The following is a 22,239-nucleotide window of genomic DNA, read 5'->3' as shown; positions in this document are numbered from 1 at the left end:
AAACGACGTTGTTTTGATATTAAAATTTTTTTTCACCTCTTATTTCTCAACCCCTTTTGGTTGTGCCCTAGCCCCTCTGATAGAGACGAACAAAGGTAGAGACGAACAGAGCTAAACAGATCAAACGGGAGAGGCGACGAATGCGAGGGCGAATCGAATAGGAGAGGCGACGAACGCGAGGACGAGAGACGAAGACAGAGAGGCGACGAACGAACACACATTTGGTTTGACGAGGTTCATCTCATCTCTCTTTCTCTCTCTCTTCCCTTCTTCTGTGATTCATCCAAAGAAAGCCTTCAAACTACCAAATTTTGTTGAATTTTGTGAAATTGTGGTTGTTGGGTTGAGTTATGAACATATATATATATATATATACATTTGGTTTACATTTTATGTGTTGATTTTTGTTGGCTGTTATTGTGAAATTTTGTTGAGTCAGGCATTCTAGATAGAAGATATTATATATACACAGAAGTCATTTTGTTGAGTCAGGCATTCCATATATATACACAGAGGTTGTCATTCCACAGGTTTACTCATTTCTATATTTTCCTTCTTCCCATAGATTTCCAGATGGAAGATATTACTTATTGGGAAATTTTTGAAAAAAAAAAATGTCCAGATAAAAGATATGAAATACCTACATTTCTATACCCTTTACGAATGGTTTAAGTACTTAGAGCTCACTTGGCTTGATGTAGAAGCTGGAAATCCAGTTGGAACATAGTGACCAGAATCAATGTGATGTAAAATGGAACCAGAATTTCAAAACTTTGTAAATAGATGTATGAAACCAGAATTTCAAAATTTTGGATTTCTAGTGCCTTGAACTCAGGTATCTACCATTCATATGTGATGTAAAATGGAGTCAAAATCTAAATAAATACATCTGTTTGGAACATAGTGACTAGAATCAATTGAGTTCAGTTTCTCTAAAGGAGTCAGAATCTAAATACTTGAACTCAGGTATCAATTTGTTTGGAACATACTTGACTAGAATCAATCTGTTTGGAACATACTTGAACTCAGGTATCTGCTATTTCAAATTTCAATCTGTTTGGAACATACTTGACTAGAATCAATCTGTTTGGAACATACTTGAACTCAGGTATCTGCCATTTCAAATTTTTATTCTGACTCCATTTTACTAGCTTCTCCAAAGGAATCAGATCTGTCTGTCTGCAACTTATGCTTGTCTGCTAGTTGTTGATGAAGTAATATAAACTTATGAACTGATGTTGGCTGAAGTGAGTAGGATTAACATCAACTTATGAACTGATGTTGACTGGACTGTCTACGTGCTTGTTATCTACATCTCTTAACTTCAACTGTGGTTAGATCTATGCTGCATTTGAAATTGTCTTTTGTGTTTACTTGTAATTAGGATTGACATGTCAACGAGTTCAAACAATGATGTTGGATTCTTCCAAAATAAAAGATGCAAATGTGGGAAAAAGGCAGGAGTGTACATATCAAAATCAGAGAAAAATCCAGGGAAGTTGTATTTCAAGTGTGCAAATAAGGCTTGTGACTACTTTGCGTGGGGAGTGGCTCCTACGAGGAATGTATCAAATATCCAAAACAGCGAGAACGATTATGATTTTGCGAGAAACAATGAAGTTGTGAAGATCGTGGAACGACTTGAGGCAAACCAACGAGAATGACTTGAAGCTATCAAATTCATGATGTTGACAACCATAGTGATAGTTGGTTTTACCATGCTAATAGTGCTGCTCAAGTAAACTTGTATTTCTACTGAGTGTAAATCACTACTTGTAGAACTTGTATTTAGTTTTGAAACTTTTATATGTGCATGTAAAAGCCAAACAATGTTTAATTAATGAAGTTATTATGCTATGTCAATTGTGTTAATTAATGAAATTCGGTGTTATGTATATGATGTATGAAGATTGATGCTATGAAAAGAAAGTGAATATGATGTTATGTGAGCACAAAGTGAATATGATGTCGCATGATGGATGATCAATCCTTTACACAGGGCACTATATTGCAATTCTTCCATGGGTTTTAGCATGTTAAATCATAAAATGCCTAGCTTCTTCCAAGTAATCCTCAAAGAGGCATCTCAAAGCAAGCTTCCCAAATATAACACATAACAATCATTACTGTGATTGAACCTGTGCCACAAGGAATTTAACCTGTCCAACTTCCCTAATCACCAACCACATGCTTATATTGACTAAAACAAACATTAATGTGATCCTAACAATAAAGGCATTCTAGATGAAAATAATAAGAACTTTATATATGCCACCACATCAACAAAACAACATTGTTCCCAAACATTAAAAATACATAAAAAAGATGTCCATGAAAAATATCCAAATCCCACCAAACATTAAAAATACATAAAAAAGATGTCCATTAAAAATATTTAAATCCCACCAAACATAAAAAAATACACCCAAATCCACAAATATAATAACATCGTCGTTTAGTGCAAGCCTTCCAAGGATGTCCATCCACATGACAGTCAGTAGGACTATGTGACGCTTGCGACAGTTGGATTGCAAATTTGTTGAACACTAGCACCTCGACGCAACTCTTGAATCGATGTCTAAGTGGGATACACTAAAGGCATTGAATGAGGCGGCATTGACTGAGGCGTGTTATTTCCCTGCAATAGTGATACATTTATTAAAATATTTATAGAATCTATATTACCATTTCAATGTAAAGTATGTAAGCAATTACAACTCACATCATATGTAGGATACATGACATGATGAACACTTGTACGACCCATGGCAAAGGAAGGTTGAGATTGGAATTCAGGTCGAGATTGGGATTGAGATTGAGAAATATAGATTGTACGACCATAACCCTAAAGTAAACCAACATAAAGAAAATAATAAGTGAAATGAAAAAAAATTAAAAATGCATTTTCATTTTACAAAACAGACAATATGAAATATTACCTCAACATAATTACTACCTATGGCGAAAGGAGGTCGAGATTGACCTTGTGGAGTGTAAACACCCTAAAGTAAACCAACATAAACAAAAGAATAAGTGGAATGCAAAAAAATTAATAATGTATTTTCATTTTAAAAAACAAAAACAAACAATATGAAATATTACCTCAACATAATTACTACCCACGGCGAAAGGAGGTCGACATTGACCTTGCGGAATGTAAACAGTAACACCCTATACAACCACACATTAACAAAATTAAAGGTTGCATACAAAATTAAAGGTTCCGTATGAGGTTCAATTTTCCTAAGGTCTATGCATGTCAAAGGTTGCATACAAAATTAAATATTACCTATATTGAATTATTACCCACGGTGGAAGAAGGTTGAGATTGACCTTGAGAAGCAGAAAAAGAACCATCCTACATACATCACAAAAGACCCAAAATAATAAATATCATGCCACTAGTAGCAACAATAACCAATCCAACAAGATTAATACAATAGTAAATATTACCTGACTAGAAATATTACCCATGGCGACAGGAGGCTCAGATTGACCTTCGGGAGTACAAAAACTATCACCCCGCAAACAACCAATTTATTTAATTCATTATTTTCCAAACACACATAATACAAAATTGATAACACATATCACATAACACATAACAATCACACATAACAAAATTAATTACCTGCTTAGATTGCATTATTTTCTTCTTCGCAATAGATTTTTCCATCCCGCCCTTGATCCTCCTTCTTCCCTTACTAGTTGCTTGTCTTTTCTTTAGTCCCTTAGCTTGGATTGGACAATCTACTTCGTCACTCTGTGGGCATGTGTTAGTTGAAGAATTTCTCAATTCAGTGACCTCCACTTGACCACAAGTGTGCACACTCAATTTGTCTTCAACCATTACACTCAATTCTTCACCTTTTGCAAGTGATAAATGATAAGTTTCTTCACTTTCAGCGGCTCTACTTGCTATTGCTCTAAACATATTCATCAATGACCTATATCGGTCGTGTTGATGTAGTTTCACGTCAGCCTTGACGTCATACCCACGGCTATCCTTCACATATTTAGCCCTTGCCTTTTTAGTCCAACGTTTCAGTATGTATTGTGCATGAAGGTTTGTTGCATTGAATATATCTCTAAGCACCTTCAGACAATGTCGACACAATATGTCCTTTACTTCAAACTTCTTGCAACTACAACTCAAAGAACCATCTCTATCCATTGTCACATTTTTATCCTTTTTTTCCATCTACCACCGTTCTAATTGTGAATATGGTACTCTCACCATCATTAATAGTGCCTACAATGGACGCTTCAATGGACTGCACGTACTCGTTTTGGAATTCCTCAAAAATTATTTTGGTGTAAATCTGTGCCACTTGCTTTAACATCAAAGTTGGAATTGAAACCCTTGGCAATTTTTGGGACAAATTATTCTCGGCTTCTAATTCTTTATATCTCTTGTCATAGAGCACCCTCTCAAAATGCATAAAAAATTTCATCAAGTTATGATCGCAATTGAGATAATCCTTCAAAAATGCATTGAAGGATTCACTTAGTTGAGTAGTACTCATTCCAGCTGCCCAAGAATTCATTACATATGGCCATCCCCATTTCTCCTTCACACCAAAAGTTTGCTCCAACCAATGATTGTTGCGTGCATCATATCTATCAAGCATTTGTTCCCATTGTATTCTAAATTCTTCTTCGTCATCAATTTCATGTATAAATTTAGAAAACACACCCTTCACCCCTACATCTTCAAAAAGAGAACTTACATGCTTCATCGCATTTTGCATCAAATGCCATGTGCAAAGTCGGTGGTTTGTAGTAGGCATGACAATTGGAATGGCCTTAGCCATCGCGACATCTTGATCTGTGAAAATAGTTTTCGGAGTTTTGTTTGACATTGTCTCCAAAAAAATCTGAAACAACCATGTAAATGATTCGGCGGTCTCATCATACATCAATGTTGCACCGAATATAACTGTTTCTCGATGATGATTAAATCCAACAAAGGTTCCAAAAAGTCTATGCTCGTTATTTAATTTGTAAGTAGTGTCAAAGGTCACTACATCACCAAATTGAGCATAGTCCATTATCATTTGAGCATCGGCCCAAAAATATATTACTTATCTACTCTTCACAATCTAATTGGACTGCATAATAAAAGGATGGATTTTCTACAGTTTTCTTACGAAAGTATTGTAACACACTACCCGCTTCTCCATATTCCAAATCCTTTTGTCTCTTTAAACTCAAGTAATTTTTTTGGTCGAATTTCGTGAAGCCAAGTGCTGCTCTTCCACCAGATTCCCTACCAAATAGCTTATAAGCAGACCTAAGAGGAATTCCAGATTCTGAAGCCAATTCTACTTCCATTGCTTGGGTGGTAGATATTTTTCTTTGGGATGGCAACATATGAATGCACTCTTGACACACAAGGTCATGATTATGGTGTTCAACAAAATCAATTGCAATATATTTTCCTAAATTTCTATCTAACTTGATACTCAATTGGGCACCACAACCACATCTCACCTCTTGTCTCAGAAATTTTACTAGTGGATCTCACTTGTCAATACCCCAAGTTCCCTCTTTGTAACATACAAAAGTCCGTGAAGTTATTTCCTTAGTTTGTTTGTTCTTGTGTGCATACGACTTCCTAATACTAAAACCAACCTTCCTGCCATAGTTATTGTAAAAGTCATACGCAGCTTGTTCAGAGTCAAATGACATGCCCAATTTTAGCTTCCAACCACAACTACCCAACTCATCAACAATATTATTTTCTTCCATTACCTACAATTTAGTACCATACAACTCTAATAAACAGATTCAAAAAAAGAAATCTAATTGAAAACTCTAGTTGAAAAATCAATTAACAGATTCAAAAAAATCTATTAGTACCATACAGATTCAATTTAGTACCATACAACTCTAATTGAAAAATCTAATAAAAAAAAAATCAATATGAACAGATTCAAAGAAAAAATCTAATTGAAAACTATACCATACAGATTCAATTTAGTACCGTACAACTCTAGTTGAAAAATCTAATAAAAAACTATCATGAACAGATTCAAAAAAAAAAATCTAATTGAAACCTCTAGTTGAAAAATCAATTAGCATATTCAAAAAAATCTAATAATACCATACAGATTCAATTTAGTACCATACAACTCTAGTTGAAAAATCTAATAAAAAACTATCATGAACAGATTAAAAAAATAAATAAATAAATAATTGAAAACTCTAGTTGAAAAATCAATTAACAGATTCAAAAAAATCTAATAGTACCATACAGATTCAATTTAGTACCATACAACTCTAGTTGAAAAATCTAATAAAAAAAAACCAACTCTATCATGAACAGATTCAAAAACTTTAGTTCAAATCACATAAACAAATTCAAAAACTCTAGTTGAAATAAAAACTCTAGTTGAAATCAATTAACAAACCTAGATTCATAAACTCTAGTTGAAATCTGCTAACGAGTTCAAACATTAATATGCCTCTGTTTATTGCCCTTTATTGCCTACTTCAAACTCTACTTCAAACCAAAATGAATGAACAATATTTTTCCTTTATTGCCTCTGTTTTTTGAACTATATTTCCACTTTAAATCTGCTAACTATGGTGCATTAATATACATGGTCAAATTCCTAAAATCAACTCTATCATCCTCATAAGCATCATCCTCTCCAGGACCACCCACAACAGCCTCATCGTTTCCTTGCAGATATGACATTATAAGTAATATATGAAGTAATACAGCTTACCTCGTCATGGCCGCAATCTCGTCTTGCCATCTCGTTGCGTCCCTCCACCATCCTCCGTCCTTCGCCGTTGTCATATCCTCCCTCCGCCATCCTTCGTCCTTCGCCATCGCGTCCCTCCACCATCTCTCTCGGTTCAGTTCTCTCTCTCTCTCTCTCTCTCTCTCTCTCTTCGTCTACCGTCTCTCTCTCTCTCGTCTCTATCCTGTTGATGTTCTTAGGGCTAAACAAATTGAGAACATATCAGACCAGACGAAGAAGAAAGTGGAAGAGGTGGGAAAATCAAATTTTGGGAAAGGGGAAAAAAAAATTTACTAACCAAAACGACGTCGTTTTGGTGAGGGCGGCAGGAAGGGCCGCAGGAAAGGGCGACTGACGATCGGCACTCATGTATGGAAACTTAACATTTAGGTTAAAAAAATTAAAAAATTATAAAAAAATTTAAAAGTAAAAAATGAATTACAAAAAATAAATCATATATACCAGCCATTTACATTTTTTTCTCATAAAATTTAAAAACCGATTCCCAAATATATTAATTTTTTCAGTTTATAGAAAAATCAAAAACCAAAAACCAAAAAATTAAAATATCACTAAAAAAATCAATTTTCAAACAAGGCTTTAATGACCCAAAGTGTGGCCACATTTGGGAACTTTTGACAAAAAAAGTTGACCAATTAAAAAGTTTAAAATCACTAAAAAAAAATCAAAAAATAAAAAAACTAAAAAAACAATTCAAACATAATAGTCATTCATTTTTTTTTAGTACAATTACAAAAGAAAAAAAAAATCATTTTCAAACACATTTTAATTTTTTCCATCTCATAAAAAATAAAAAATCACTAAAAACAAAACCCAAACTAAGCCCAAACCAGTCCACATAGACTATTTAAAATAAGCAAAATATACAATATACAATATACATGGACCTCGGCATTGTTTCCAGGCTTGTAAAATTAATTTGTTTTAATATGACCCATAATTTATTTATTTTGCTCCAAGGAAAATTTGATGAACTGAGCCTCTAAATTTGATGGACCCCAAAATGTAACCTTGCTCAGGACTATAGATCTAGGGAAATTTAAATGGTGATCCTGAAGCAAGTACACAGGTATCTCAATTTAGATTTTTATTGATTTAAATAATGAAACTTATTATTTTTTAAAAGCGTCCCAACATGAATAGTGCAAAGTATTGCTTCGAGACCACCAAATAACTTCTCATAGATCCGGGCCTGCAATGCCCCCAGTACCACCGTAAATCTGTCCCTAGCAAAACAAATGGGAAGCCTCAACAATTGCTCAAAAAAGGAGACAACGAATTCAAAAGCTCACTAAAAGGCACACCAAAACTCCATTGCCACGAGGAGGATTCGATTTGTATCCAAAAAAATCATTAAATACGTTTAATTTTTTAATATATTTTATTAAATTATTTAGGATTATAATTTACTTTCAAGACATTTTATATTTTTTCACAAATTACTTTTCAAAGCACACCCAAATAATAAATAAATTAAAAATCTCAAATTACACTATTTTGAAAAACCTTTTAAAAAATTCTTAAATAAATTTCTCATTATAACTATTCGTTTTATTCATATACGAAGAACGATTGGTGTGAGTTATTCTATACGACATCATACTTACTTATATGTGTTCCTATTATATTAATAATAACTCTATGAAACACTACGTTAAAAAATCCCATGATAATCTCATGAAGAATGAAAAATAGTTGTTGAACCTCCGTCGCGTCTCTAGCCATCTAACAATTCCCAAGAACTAGAGTTTTTCAGGATAATAATAGTTGATGTTTGATTAATTGAACGAGACATTACTTATTTTTCTATTTGATTAATTAAACAAGACACTTTTCTTTCCTTTTCTTTGCATTTTTTTTTCATTTGATTTGATTAATTGAATAAAAAAATTATTATGTTCTTGACGATATCCAAATTTTTTTATTATTTTTATTTTCCTTATTTATTTTTTACAATGGCACATATTATTGTATTCTTGTTTTGTTCTTTTTGTAAATAACAATACAATAAGAAATAATGATATTAATAATAATTGTGAATTTTGAAAGAATAGATTTTGGAGTGAGAAAAAAGATAAAAAGAAAATCATTGAAACTTAAAAAAGAAGATTAAGAGCGTTGAATATGAATGCATCAAAGGTTGAGATCCAAAAAAGATCGTGAAAGTTCCTAAAAAAAAAATCCCAAGCATTTTTTATATGAATAATACGTATAAATAATTTAGGTGTACCACGAGAAAAAAATAATATCTTATTTTAAGGCTTAATTGGTATTGTCCTCATTAATAAATTTATATTAAAATTTTAAAATTTTAATTGAACGTTCTGAGTTATTATTTAGGTGCAAATAGAATCCCCGGAGAGGCTGCCCCCACCACCAGCATAAATCTGTCCCTGGCAAAACAAATGGGAAGCCTCAACATCGCTCAAAAAAGGAGACAACGAATTCAAAAGCTCCAAGAGCCAAAAAAAAAGGCACACCAAAACTCCACTGCTAGAGATAAAATAGCATCCATAATAACTTAAAAAGACCTTAAATTTTTTTAATCAACCATAACCTTGATTGAGGTTATGACTATCACAACCTAGACTTTGAAGCAGAAAGATGGAGGGCAAAAGCAGCAAAACCTACACATCTTTACCTTCCAGCCCTAGTACTTACTTCATTCTTGCAACAAACAAAACAAACAAACATTGTTTCTTTGACAAACACCCATGTGTTTGAACTGATAATCAAGCTTGTTTTATTGACTTTGCTTTTAAGTTCCCTCTCTTCATTAGAAGATATCAGGATTGAAGCGTCCAGGTATAGAGTTATTTTGCTGAGCCTGCTGCAAATGCATTGTCAATGCATAGTTATTCACCTGCAACCATATACCATGAAGGCATGACAACTGTTAGAACACACAAGTTTTTCCAAGTCCTTTCCTTTTTTCTCTACCAAAAATAAATAGAAAACAAAAGTAAAACAATGCAGGCCATTGCTATGTTATAGGTGCTTTAGTAACAATGAAAACAAATCCTCTTCACATGTAGAACATAAATTGTAGTATGTTGTTATTTTATTTTTTACTTTTCCCGCTCATATGATCTTTTTCTAGTTGGTCACAAGTCCAACTGAATATTTCCACTTTCATTTTATGTTGAGCAATCTAGATTTTCGTAGATACAGCACGGTCCCGGGCGCCAACAGATCCTTTAGGCTATGTTTGGATCATAGATTTGGATAAGGGATTGGAAAGAGAGAAAGTGTGAAAGGTGTTTGAAATGTAGCTATATTTCATTTACATTTCACCCACCTTTTCCCTTTCCCTTTCTCTTTCCCTTTCTCTTTCTCTTTCCTTTTCCTTTTCCTTTTCCAAATTCCTACCCAAATTCATGATCCAAACACAGCCTTGTGCTGTGTTTGGTTGGAGCATTTGGAAAAGGAAAGGGAAAAAGTGTGAAAATAGGTGAAATATAGGTATATTTTATTCACATTTCACCTACTACATTTTTCCTTTACTTTTCCAAATTCCTTCCTAAATCCTCCAACCAAACACAGCCTAGTGTGATTCTTTCTGGAAAATGAAGTTGATAAGGTTTTCCAAAAGTTTAGATGTTAACCTCAAGCGTTCTCAATTGCTCCTGATACTGAGACACCAACTGCTTCAAATGCTGCACCTCTTGATTCTTATAATCGTACTCTTTCTGACGCTCATGCTGAATAGCCACAGCACGTTTGAGAATTGTGTTCTCGCGGAAGATAACTTCAATTTGTTCCTTGAGCATCAAATTCTCCTGGCAACAGCAAACATAATTAAACAAGCCTACAACAGTATATACAGTGCAATTTTGTCTTCCATCAACCATAAGAAAGTATGAGCTCCCCTTAACCAAACAATTATTTGTACCATCCTAGGTTTTGAAAACGGTCCTCAAAAAATCAAGCTCCATGTGCCTATTTCTGTTCTTTGTATGCCAAGCACTGTGGTTTTCACCTTACCATCCTCATGCTGCCATGTCTTAAAGAACCAGATTAATGTCTTAAAGTAATTCTAGGCCTATGTTTCATGGACTTGGGTACGAGTTTCTGGTGCGGGTGCTTGTCCAAGCATGTGATCTTCTAAGTCTAAATCTTAGAATATAGGGATAAGCATCCAAAAGTTGGGTATGGGTACATAGACATACCTTAAACACTTGCATATTGCATATTGTATAATATTTTTACATAAGTTGTTGTAGATTATTTAAAAATGTAATAAAATTAAATGAAATTTAGGGAAAATGGGCGAATTACAGCTCTCATTCGTGTGAGAAACTAGAAATGTTTCTTTACTAGCAAATGTGAGCGTCTTCTACCTCAAAAATCACGAGTGTCTCAATTGGGTATGGGTGTCGAACATATATCCCACACCCTTATCCTTGTCATATCCAGTGGACATGGGTACAATAAGTAATTGCAATACAATGAACTGTTAATCTTGAGATAAATAGTCCTAAATTATTTGGTTGGAAATGATATGTATTTGACTATTAATCCGACCTTCACTTTTCTAACCAAACAATGGACTAGCAAATCTATTGGACATAGAGACCAATCCCATGCCTCAATCCTATGAAACAAACGCCCATAAAGGAAGTAGAAAGTCAATGTAACATAGCCCACAAGAAGCCATTGCGACATGGGCAACCAATAAGTTATATTTCCCTCCTGAATATCTTGCAAATTCCCACACGATAACTCTAGTAGCATAAAGGGAATAAAAGAGAGGCAACTGAAATAAAAATTTAGTACTAACCTTGTGATAACTTTGAGCTGCCTCAGTACCAGCTCGAACACTAATAGACTGCTCTAAACTCTCCAGCAAACTTGCAGCACGGGATCTAGCATCATCCATGCTAGTAGCACTCGTGATTTCCCTCACAAACAATTCCACCCACTCTGCACCATCCATGTGAAGATTGTTTTGGGCTGAAGGAGCTGTATCTCCATCAGTCGTCGTTGTACCTGCAAATTTTGCAAGCACACATAAGATTCTTCCCTCTTAGAGGGGCACAAAGCATATCATAGAAGAGTAGGTTTCAAGTGGTTGGCTAATAAAATTACACCATTAAATAAAATAAAAAACCAAAGGATGGTTATTATTGTCTTCTCTAATATTGACTCTCTCCACCATTAAGGACAAATCAATATACTTCCAAGTAAATTATTTAGTTAAGGAAAGAATTCCTACATAATTAAGGCAAAAATTCCTACGTAGCTAATCACAACCAGGAGAACCATACACCCAATCCGACATTCAGCAAGAAATGTATAATTTTTGCCTTTTAGTCTTTCTTTTCTTCCTTTTTTCCTCCTTTCTCTCTACTATTAAGCAACAAAGAGACTTGATTGATCCCTTGCCCCAAAAGCAGAAAGTTCAACTGGATATAATTTTTGCCTTTTATTCTTTCTTTTCTTCCTTTTTTCCTCCTTTCTCTCTACTATTAAGCAACAAAGAGATTTGATTGATCCCTTGCCCCAAAAGCAGAAAGTTCAACTGGATACAACTAGCCATCCAAGAACGAGAAATTATTAGCTATGAATCCATTCATAATAAATATATGAAAAATGTTATAGACCCCAAATAATTTGCCAAACCTCTCACACGGGTGTGTGACCCACACAACCCACGTGTGTGGGTCCCACACCCATGTGAGAGGTTTGATAAAAAATTTAGTAAATTATTTGGGGTCCCTAGCATCACTCTAAATATATAACTTCTATTTTCTACTTTCTCAAACTAGCAAAATTTAGATTTACACTTTGATGAAATAAGCATGCAGTTAACAAATACATTTGTAAATATCTTACCAAGAGGGGTCTGTGCACTGAATCTTTTTAGATAAAGAAGCTTAAAATTCCATCCATGATTTGCAATATAAAAATTTGCAATATAAAAATTTGTGATACTACTATAATAAATGAAGCCAGATATCCCAAGAGACCATCCCAAGCTTGACTTATGGAGTTTTTAACACTACCAAAAGGCAAGGTGAGATAAAGGGAGCAAAGGTGGGACTCAAAATGTTCAACCCATTTCCATCTGTCCATGAAAGTTAAATGTATACCTTTCTCCATATTTGCATTTGATTCTTCAGCAGAATCTGTGTTTCCCACCCCATATCCAAGAGAAAGCTCATGCAGGCTCTTAATAGCAGCATCTAAATCATTGTCACATTCATTTAACGCCTTCTCAATAAGCTGAAAGGTCAAACGAGAAATCAATCAGTAACTGAAAATTCCCTCAAGAATTGCACAAGGAATATATATCTTCTTGATAAGGATGTTCATAATTGTACAAAAGTAAAAATCACCACAATAAGTAACAGAATATTAGTCACATATAACCAGAAGCAAATTGAATAAGAGGGCATAAATCATTAAACAAAAGATGAATCCACAAAAATATGGATTGTGATAAAACGAAGTATATGGAGAAGTGCTGTTTTATGCATACAACTGCAAGGCTTGCCTCCATTATGAATTTTTATTGCAGTGATTAGGCAATATTCCTGCATCTTAACTCGAGCATATCAAGGACACAGGGGAATTGATTTTGCCCCATGAAAACAAAGGAGAGTCTGGCACCTCATTCATTTCAACCTGGTCGACCCTTTGTTCAGGCTTGGCCGTCTGATCAACCGTACAGCTCGCCGTCTAGTTGGCTAATTTTCTCAGAGAGGCTTCCTGTGTCCTACTCGGCCGCTCACCGTGGTTACTAGGGTTTTACCTCCCACAATTAAAGAGGTCATTTATAAGTGATGGGCCTTAATGGGTAAGGTTTATTATTTTCCTCACAGGGAAGATTTTTTTGGGTATGATTTTCAAAAATAAAAGGGAATAAAATAAATCACTTACTCCGTCCACCTAGGGTGGCGGATGCCGCTCCAGCTCACTAATTAGCACTTAGATTTCAATTCGGGTCAAATCCCCGGATCCCTTTAGCCAAATTTGCAAACTGTCACAACTTTATTCTCGACGAATAATATTCTTCCGCGTGTTGAATGGAATGTCACACAATGCTCGCGTCTCTGGTCCAAAATGAGGGCATGAATGTCTCTCTCCAGAAGAATCGAACCAGACACCTTGGATTGTTGAGGCAAGGTGCAAACTATGTTACCTGAAACATGGATTGTTCCAGTACGGGGAATGGAAATGGGAAAGTGGTAGGGCACATGTTCTAAAATGTGGTACGATAGGGGTAGACTTGTATATGTAATATACTTGTGAATTTAATGTACTTTTAGAGTAATTTTCTTTTAACTATTAGGCATCTAATAAAATTTAGTTTTTCTTTTTCATGTAGCAAAACATTTCTACGAGTATTATGACCTACTTATTTTTATGTTTTGTCTTGTCAAAACTTAACTTCCTTTAGATTTTAATTCCTTATATTTGATTTTTTTCCCATAAGGAAACATTTAAGGAAATTTATTGGAAAAACTTTTGGGATCATTTCATATCACTAAATTTACGATTTTAGAACGGAAGTATACCATATTTTGGATCGTGCATGCCAATATGTAATTTGCTAGGGTATTAACATTTTTTGGTAACATAGGGCACAAATTACTGCACCACAGCCACCTCATCACAATCCTTTTTCTGCACCACAGCCACCTCATTGCAATCCTTTTTCTATTGTCTTATTTATCAAGACTATAATACCTAATAATATGCAACATTTACAGTAGAAATACTTAATGACAAAAGAAACGATATCTTACAAAATAAAAAATTATTTAATACATATAATTATATATTTACATGATCTGGAGGCACTCCCACTCTCACTGTAATTTTGAAAAAAGCCGCTCTCATGCTCTCATTCACTGAATCAGTGACTTAGATTTCAATAACAGCTAGTCCTAGAAAAAAATCCAAACAAGACATAGCCAAATGAATATTAATCCGGAGCAATTTCAATTATCCCAGACTATCCCAAAAAAAAGTTAATCACAATCAACACGATCAAGAGAAAGCAAAGAAAAAAGCAAAAGTAATAAATTAACCCAAACTACAACAAAATGACAATTATGACAGTAAAATCAGAACCCTAACAGAGTTTCATATCATATCATAGCCCCGTTTTTCTTTTCTTTTTTTTTTTCTTTTTTCCCTGAATTCACAACCAAATTCAATTTTTTTCATCATTAGACAAACAAATAAGACAACAAAATACAAAAACCACAAGCTTTAAGAAACTAAAATAACAACGAAGAAGTCAGCTTGATGATAAAAAAAAACTTAAAACGAACTAGTAAAACTATGAGATCTATCGAGTCTGCCAGTAATCATTACAATACGAGAGAAGAGAGAGAGAGAGAGAGAGAGAGAGAGAGAGAGAGAGGTAAGACCTGATCGTCCATGTCAGGGAAACGAGCTCGGAGCTGATCGAAGAGAGAGGGAAAGTTGGAGAAGAATCGAACAGGAGAGGTGGAAGAAAAGCAGCGAAGCCGCTTGGAAACAGGAGGCGATGAAGAGGAGGATTGAGGAGATGAAGGGAGGTCTTCGAAGAAAGATCTCTTGCCGCACACAATTGCAGACATTGTTCGAGATCTCCGTCTGCAATTCTATTTGCTTTTGTTCTCTCCAATTCCGTTTCAAAATGGATTCAAATCTCTCACAATTCCGATTGATGATAATGATGATCGGTGGTGTTTCAGAAATTAGGATTAGGGTTTTGACGTTGCGATTGTGTATGGGATTGAAGAGAGAGAGAGAGAGATACGAAAGCTTTTTCTTCCAAGACACCCTTTTCTCGCCTTTCTGGACCAAGAGGTGGAATAGATGGATGAGTCTCGTTTTTATAGTGGGGATGCGATGTGATGGCGTTTTTTTTTTTAGTCACATATTTTTATAATTTTTTTTTATATTTAATAATTTTTTTTTAAATATAATTAATTATAATTTGTCTCGTCGAAATGAATTTAAAAAGTATAATTTTTTTAAAAACAAATTTAAAAAGCCAAAATAAATAAATAAAATTTTACTATTTTTCTTCTTTTTGTCTTTTTTTGATTTTTTTGGAATTTTTTTAAAAAGAATTATAATTTTTCGCTTCTGCTTATCGAGCCAAATCTAAAAATTTAAAACTTTTATGAAAAATTAAAAAAAAAATTATTAAGACAAAAAAAAATAAACAAACATGCTTACACTCGCTCTATCTCAAATTCTAAATTTCTAACATTGTTATTGTCTCAAAGGCCAGCTACATGGACTTAGGTCATAGATTACTAGACCAATTATACAATCGACTCGAACTCTAAACATGTAATTTTTTATTGTTCTAAAAAATAGTTACATAAACTACTAAACCAGCGGACCAACTACATGTCCCATAATATTGCTTCAAGCAGTTGATTTTTGTACAATTATAATTGGGTAAATTATACTTTGCATCCCTGCACTTCACACCAAATCCCACTTTAATCTTTACACATAAAATTATGACGATCAACTCCTTACACTTTTGGTGAAATCTCACTTTGGTCTCTACATATGAAATTATAACAATCAATCATCTACACTTGTGTCAATATCTCCCTTCTATTATTTCATTATTTAAACCCTTAACAGAATCCAATCATGCAATGAGAATGTGACTACGTAATGAGGGTAAGAGAGAAAAATTATCAATATTTTTATCAATACACACTTTGTCTTACATAATAAACACATGAAAATTATATAATACAATATATATGTTTGTATGTTAAAAATTAAGACAAAGAGGTAAGGAAATGTCGTTTATGAAATAAACAAAGGCAATAGAGAAATCAAAGAGAAAGTAAGAGGAATAGACAGAATATTGTATTATTGTGAAAAACAGAATTTCGTGATTCTAATTTATGCAAAACCATGATTCATCTTCTTAATCGTTCACAATCTGTATTTTATTTTAGCCTAATACAGTTATCATTTGATATAATTTTTGAGACAAAGTGTGTATTAGTATAAAATTAGAATGATTTTTCTCTCTTATCCTCATTTCGTAATCATATTTTTGTCTCATGATTAAATTCTGTTAAAAATTTAAAGAATAAAGTAACAGAAGGAGGACATTGACACTTGTGTAGAGATTAGAATATGATTTGACCCAAAGTGTATGAGGTTGACTATGACGATTTTATTTGTAGATATCAAAATGAGATTTGATAAAAAAATATAAGAAATTAACTGTCATAATTTTATATATGGGACTAAAATAAAATTTGATATAAATTACAAAGGTACAACAGTGTAATTTATCTAGATACTTTCACATTGCTTTACCAGCGCGTGAATTTCACTTTTTAAAAAAATAGTAGGGGACAAATGTTCGAAAGGGTAACGTCAGTTCGCCGCACCGCAATGCAACCAAACCTACAGTTTGACTTTCTAATTTTGTGTCACGATCTTTTTATTTCTATGTTTTTCATTTCTTTTATTTAATGTTTAATTTAATTTTTCAAAAATTATTTTTAGATGAATTTTAATTATTTTATTTTTAAATATTTTTTAAATCCACTTAATTAAGATGTATTTAAAAAATTGAAAAAATATCAAAAATAGATAAAAATTCAAACAAAATCTTTGTAATTTTTTGTGTGGATTTTCATTTATTTTATTAATTTTTTTTCCATATTTTAATTAAAATATGAAAAAATTATGATTTTTTTTCCCAAGAACTGTAAACTATTTTTATTTTTTAATTTTTTAATTAATTTTCCAAACATTTTAATTATTTTTTATTTTTAGATTCATTTAATTTGAATACACTTAAAAAGCATAGTAAAAGTTGTGCAAAAATTCATTGAATACAAAAGAAAAAAAAAATTCAATACATTTTTGTATTCAATAATTGTATAAAAAAAATTATATAAATTTTGTAATTTTAAGTTAAGATTAAGTGAATCTAAAAAGAAAAAAAAATTAAAATGTTAAAAATTTATTAAAAATAAATAATACAAATTAAAAACTCAAAAAAAAATTGTTTTTGAAAATTTCAAGCTAAACAAATCTGATCACTTCATTTTCAAAATCAGTTTTTTAAATTTTTTTTCATAAATGGAAAGATATTTAAAAAAAATTACAAAATTATATAAAAATGATGAGTATTTTAATTTTTTTTCACCAAATTAATTTTTAATTTTTTTTAAAAAAATAGAATAAATTTTGAAAGGTAAACCAAATAAGGTAAATTTTAAAAAGTAGACCAAATATGAAAAGATATCAATTCAAATAAAGAGTGAATTACACTTTCTCTTTAAATTTTAATATTTTCTCATTATTTTTCCTCACTTTTTTAATCTGTAATGTTTCATTTTTTTTTTCCTTTCAATTTGCTCCATTAATAGTTAGCTCTCCGTTCAAAAATACCATATTTGGAAAGATAATTAAAAATTAATTTTTTAATTTTTTTTTTTAAATATAAAAAATATAAGAGATGATATGACCTAAAATAAATTAAAAATTAATTTTTGATTTTTTTTTTTAACTCTTCCCAAAAGAGCCCATAATAACACATTAGAAGATAAATTATACTATAGGTGTTTCCTTACATTTTAATATTTCTTCACTTTAAATCTTAATATTTTATAATTCGTTCCAATAACTAATGTCTATACATATGTTGAATGAAAAATGGGATCGTTTGCATTCTAACACCTAAACTTCATCCTGACAGTGGGGTGTTTGGTGTGGATTATAGGGATAATTATAACTTATTTTAATTTGAGAATCTGTGTCAGACTGTTTAGTACAACTTCTGCTTATAGTTTTTTAGGTAGAAATAGTTTAAATAAGTTGAGAAAAGTTAATTATTTAGAAACTGAGAAAAAAATACTTCTAATTTTTACTTTCTAATTATCAATTTTTAACTTACAATGGCCCTGTTTGGTAGAGCTGTGAGAAAGTACTTATAACTTATGCTTAAACAGCTTATAACTTATAACTATGAACATAAGTTGATTTCTGACTTATAAATTAAGTATCTCCCGCCCCACTCAAAGAATAAGCTGATTTCTGACTTACAAAAAGCTATAAGCTATGAGTTATAAACTAAACCAAACACATCAAAATAGTTTAAATTAAACTAAAAACTAAAATAAACTGCACCAAATAGGACCAATAAACTATATCAAACACTCCCAATATTTCTTATTGCTATCACCAATAACTCAATAATAGTGCCATCAACCTTCTTACTCGTCCCCCTCATTAACATTAATAGCATCTCAAAAACAGCATCAATGATTCAGGGGTGTTTTGGCAGTCACTTTTTTAGATTAGTAGTAAAAGTTAAAAGTTAGTTTTTTTGTCTTTTTTTTTATTTGGTAAGTTGATTTTTAGCCAATGATGAAATTATAATTTTACCCCTCATAAGTTAAAATGTATTACATGGATGAAGTTGTAAATATTTTAAATAAATAGGATAGTTTGGTCATTTTCCTGTAATTTGACATCATAAACAAATATTAATAAAAAAAATCAAAAATAACTTTTTACTAGCTTTTTAAATCATTTGTCTAAAAAAATTAAAAACTTAATTAAAAATCAAAAAATTACTTTTTACTATCTTTCCAAAATACGCTTAATTCATAAACCCTTCTATTCGACGCCATCGAATACCACCATCATATATCTCTCAAACTTGGTTACCTTGGAGGAAAGAAGAGGACAGTACAATATAAAGTTCAAATTGAGGGAAACGTAACTAGAAAATTAAAAACATGATGAAACGAAAAAAAAAATAAAAATTTAAGGGCCAAATAAAAAATATTGAAAAACTTAAGAGAACAAAATGTAATTTACCATTAATAAAAAAAAACAAACTAATACTCCTTCCATCCCAAAATATTAATTCCTTATTCAATTTTTTATTATTCTAAAATATTAGCCCATTTTCAAAAATCAAAGATTAAAATAATATGAATTTCTTATTTTGTCCTTCTTTTAAATTCATTAACAACACAAAAGGTACAATTATGACAATAGATATTTCTAAAAAAATGTACTATCAAAAGATAATTTTAAAAAATTAATATTTTTAAAGTACAATAATTGTACTATAAAAAAATTAAATTCTCTAAAAGGGATATTATTTTGGGATGAAGGGAGTAACAAGTTACTAAAAAAATATTTTCCAAAAGAAAGGTCTTGCAATTCAATTAGAAAAAAAAAAAATTACATAAACTATTCCTATATTATGGTGGAGGCAGTTGTTAAGTAAAACATTGTTGAATTGAGTTGATTCTTTGAGTGGCTGGTTGAGTCAATTTAGAGTACGTTTGGTACAATAGAATAGGTTAGAATAGAATGCATATTCTAGCTTTATATTCTCTTTCCCTTGTTCAGTATATGCTTTAGTTAAGTGGGAATAATTATTCCATGAGAATATCCATTCCAACAAAAAGTAAAAATACATATTCCATATGGGAAGCTAAGAAATAACTATTCCATTTCAACATGGAATTATCATAAAACAAAATAACAATCACTCTTATAAAAATAAAAAGCAAAATGATTGTTTCAGGGAAAAAAAGGCTTGCAAGTGGGTAAGTTGCATTTCTAGAATCTTGCTAGATACATTGCACTGTTGTTCTGCAAATGCAACTTGCAAACAAGTTGGCAAGTTGATACCATAGAAAAGTACCATTTTGTCCTCCGATTATGTTGTATAAATAGGGGTGCTAGTAGTGTGAAAAAATTAGAGTGAGCAAAAGCATTTGAGAGCAAGCAAGTATAAGCAAAGTGTGAGTGGGTGTGAGTTGAGTTAGGAAGTATCCTCCTTCTCTATCATTGTATTTATTTGTTCTCTTGAAATTAGTGAAATTCGCTCCTGTGGACGTAGACAATTAGCCGAATCATGTAAAACTTGTGTGTTTCTTATTTGATTGCTTGTTTTGTGTTTGTTTATGGGTTTGGGCACAACAAACATAATTGTCAATATAAAAAATGCTAATCATTCCAATCAAATTAGTTTATTAAGACCACTAGACATTTTTGTAATTAGATGATTTACAATAGTTTCTCTTGTATTTTTAGGTTCTCATTTATATAGTACATTTTTTGTTGCCCAAATACCAAATAAATAGTATTATGAACTAATTTAAAATATTTTTGGCCTTCTTGACACTTGTGGAGGGATAAAACATTGGCCTAAATCCAAGTTCAGCCAAGCAGGTTGGCCCAAAAGAAAAGCCCAGATAACCAAAAGGTCCATCAGAAAGGCAGATAAGGGGACAATGTCACGTGACCAAAGCACGAGTAAGATCTCCTTCTAGAAAGAGATCTACAAAGTATAGGGAAGCCCTTAGATCCATCCTTGATCAGCGGTGAAGATAACAATTATTAGAGATAAGGATGTAGGCATAGCCTACCCAAACAATACAACTATCCAATTAAGATAATCGGGTGAACGAAGCATTTAGCAAGTTGGCCACTAACATCTGACATAATCTAAGCCGCTCGCAGCAAGACGATCCAATAGTAAAGGGAAAAGACAGTCTAGCCACTTGCCCAACTAGAGCTTAGAAATAGGCCCAGCCCTCGGATCAGATGTCAATCCAGAGATTGAGACCCGAAACAATAACATTATAAAAGGAGGAGTAAGAGAAGCAAGAGGATAGACTTGAGGTAACTAAGAATCCTTCTAAAAACACATTTTATGGCCAATCAGCATTCTAACTTGATCATCAGAGGGTCCTCTCAACCATTTCAGGTCGGGGGTGATCACTGACGAATTGGTTTCTTTTTGCAAAGTAAAGGAAGAGGCACTTTATCTCGCTTTGGCGCCGTCTGTGGGAACGACGAGAAGATGAGTATCCATCTCTCTTTAGAAGAGATACCAAGCAATCATCAGAATGTACCGATCGGGAATATGGCTAGTTCGAACTTCGGCCATGATTCTGAAGTGGCACCCGAAGGCTCAGGAAAAGTAATCCCCCCACCAAATAATGATAATCAACGAGCTCAGCTCATAGATCAGCTAGTAGCACAAGTTAAAGCCATCAAGGAGGAACTACGATTGGCCTGAAGAAAACCAAACACTTGAATAAAGACTACCAAGATTTGCAGGAGGACCAGTTCCCAAGAAATCGCCAGCCAAACTGCCAATAGCCACCCTGATTGGATGTAGAGAAAACGCCAAGTCACTAGAAAAAAGGACTCTCAGGACTACTAAAAGAATGGCTTGAGAAGTTGGCTCGATGGCCAAACTGGGGGCAATCCTAAGCCCGTTCAGAGAAAATCTTGACAAAAGAACTAGTTTCGCCATTCTCTCAAGCAATAAATAGCGTTGACCAACCAAAGAGATTCAGCCCTCCAAAATTTAACCTGTATAATGGCAAAAGAGATCCGACTAGCTATATTCAGCATTATACCCAAGCCATGACCTTATAGAGTAATAATGGTTTAATTATGTGCAGAATGCTCTCCTCAAGCCTAAGGGAGATGGCTC

General features: G+C 32.7%; 3 protein-coding genes and 1 long non-coding RNA gene across 4 annotated transcripts; all 4 read right to left on the bottom strand.

The window, feature by feature from the left end:
• Positions 1-2,238: 2,238 nt before the first annotated feature.
• On the bottom strand, positions 2,239-3,390 carry LOC114307644 (uncharacterized). Its single transcript, XR_014327435.1, has 5 exons — positions 3,290-3,390; positions 3,103-3,171; positions 2,940-3,002; positions 2,723-2,845; positions 2,239-2,638 (listed from the first exon to the last, which is right to left on the bottom strand). It is a non-coding gene; the product is annotated as an uncharacterized LOC114307644 (long non-coding RNA).
• A 97-nt stretch (positions 3,391-3,487) lies between these two features.
• Positions 3,488-4,174, bottom strand: LOC145824004 (protein FAR1-RELATED SEQUENCE 3-like). The gene is made up of 2 exons (XM_082923589.1): positions 3,632-4,174; positions 3,488-3,514 (listed from the first exon to the last, which is right to left on the bottom strand). Exons 1-2 carry the CDS (start codon positions 4,172-4,174, stop codon positions 3,488-3,490), a joined length of 570 nt encoding a protein of 189 aa, XP_082779715.1.
• A 10-nt stretch (positions 4,175-4,184) lies between these two features.
• Positions 4,185-5,334, bottom strand: LOC145824003 (protein FAR1-RELATED SEQUENCE 5-like). The gene is made up of 2 exons (XM_082923588.1): positions 5,172-5,334; positions 4,185-5,023 (listed from the first exon to the last, which is right to left on the bottom strand). The coding sequence occupies exons 1-2, from the start codon at positions 5,332-5,334 to the stop codon at positions 4,185-4,187; spliced, it is 1,002 nt and encodes a 333-aa protein (XP_082779714.1).
• A 3,933-nt stretch (positions 5,335-9,267) lies between these two features.
• LOC114307706 (uncharacterized) lies at positions 9,268-15,608 on the bottom strand. Its single transcript, XM_028253107.2, has 5 exons — positions 15,155-15,608; positions 12,866-12,998; positions 11,554-11,762; positions 10,379-10,552; positions 9,268-9,636 (listed from the first exon to the last, which is right to left on the bottom strand). Exons 1-5 carry the CDS (start codon positions 15,344-15,346, stop codon positions 9,550-9,552), a joined length of 795 nt encoding a protein of 264 aa, XP_028108908.1. The 5' UTR covers positions 15,347-15,608; the 3' UTR covers positions 9,268-9,549.
• Positions 15,609-22,239: the final 6,631 nt, after the last annotated feature.

This window comes from Camellia sinensis, chromosome 4 (genome assembly GCF_055761805.1).
Source record: "Camellia sinensis isolate YWXY chromosome 4, ASM5576180v1, whole genome shotgun sequence".
NCBI classification, from domain to species: Eukaryota; Viridiplantae; Streptophyta; class Magnoliopsida; order Ericales; family Theaceae; genus Camellia; species Camellia sinensis.
The sequence above is the reverse complement of the archived record's forward strand: the minus strand, read 5'-3'. Positions and strand labels throughout refer to the sequence as shown.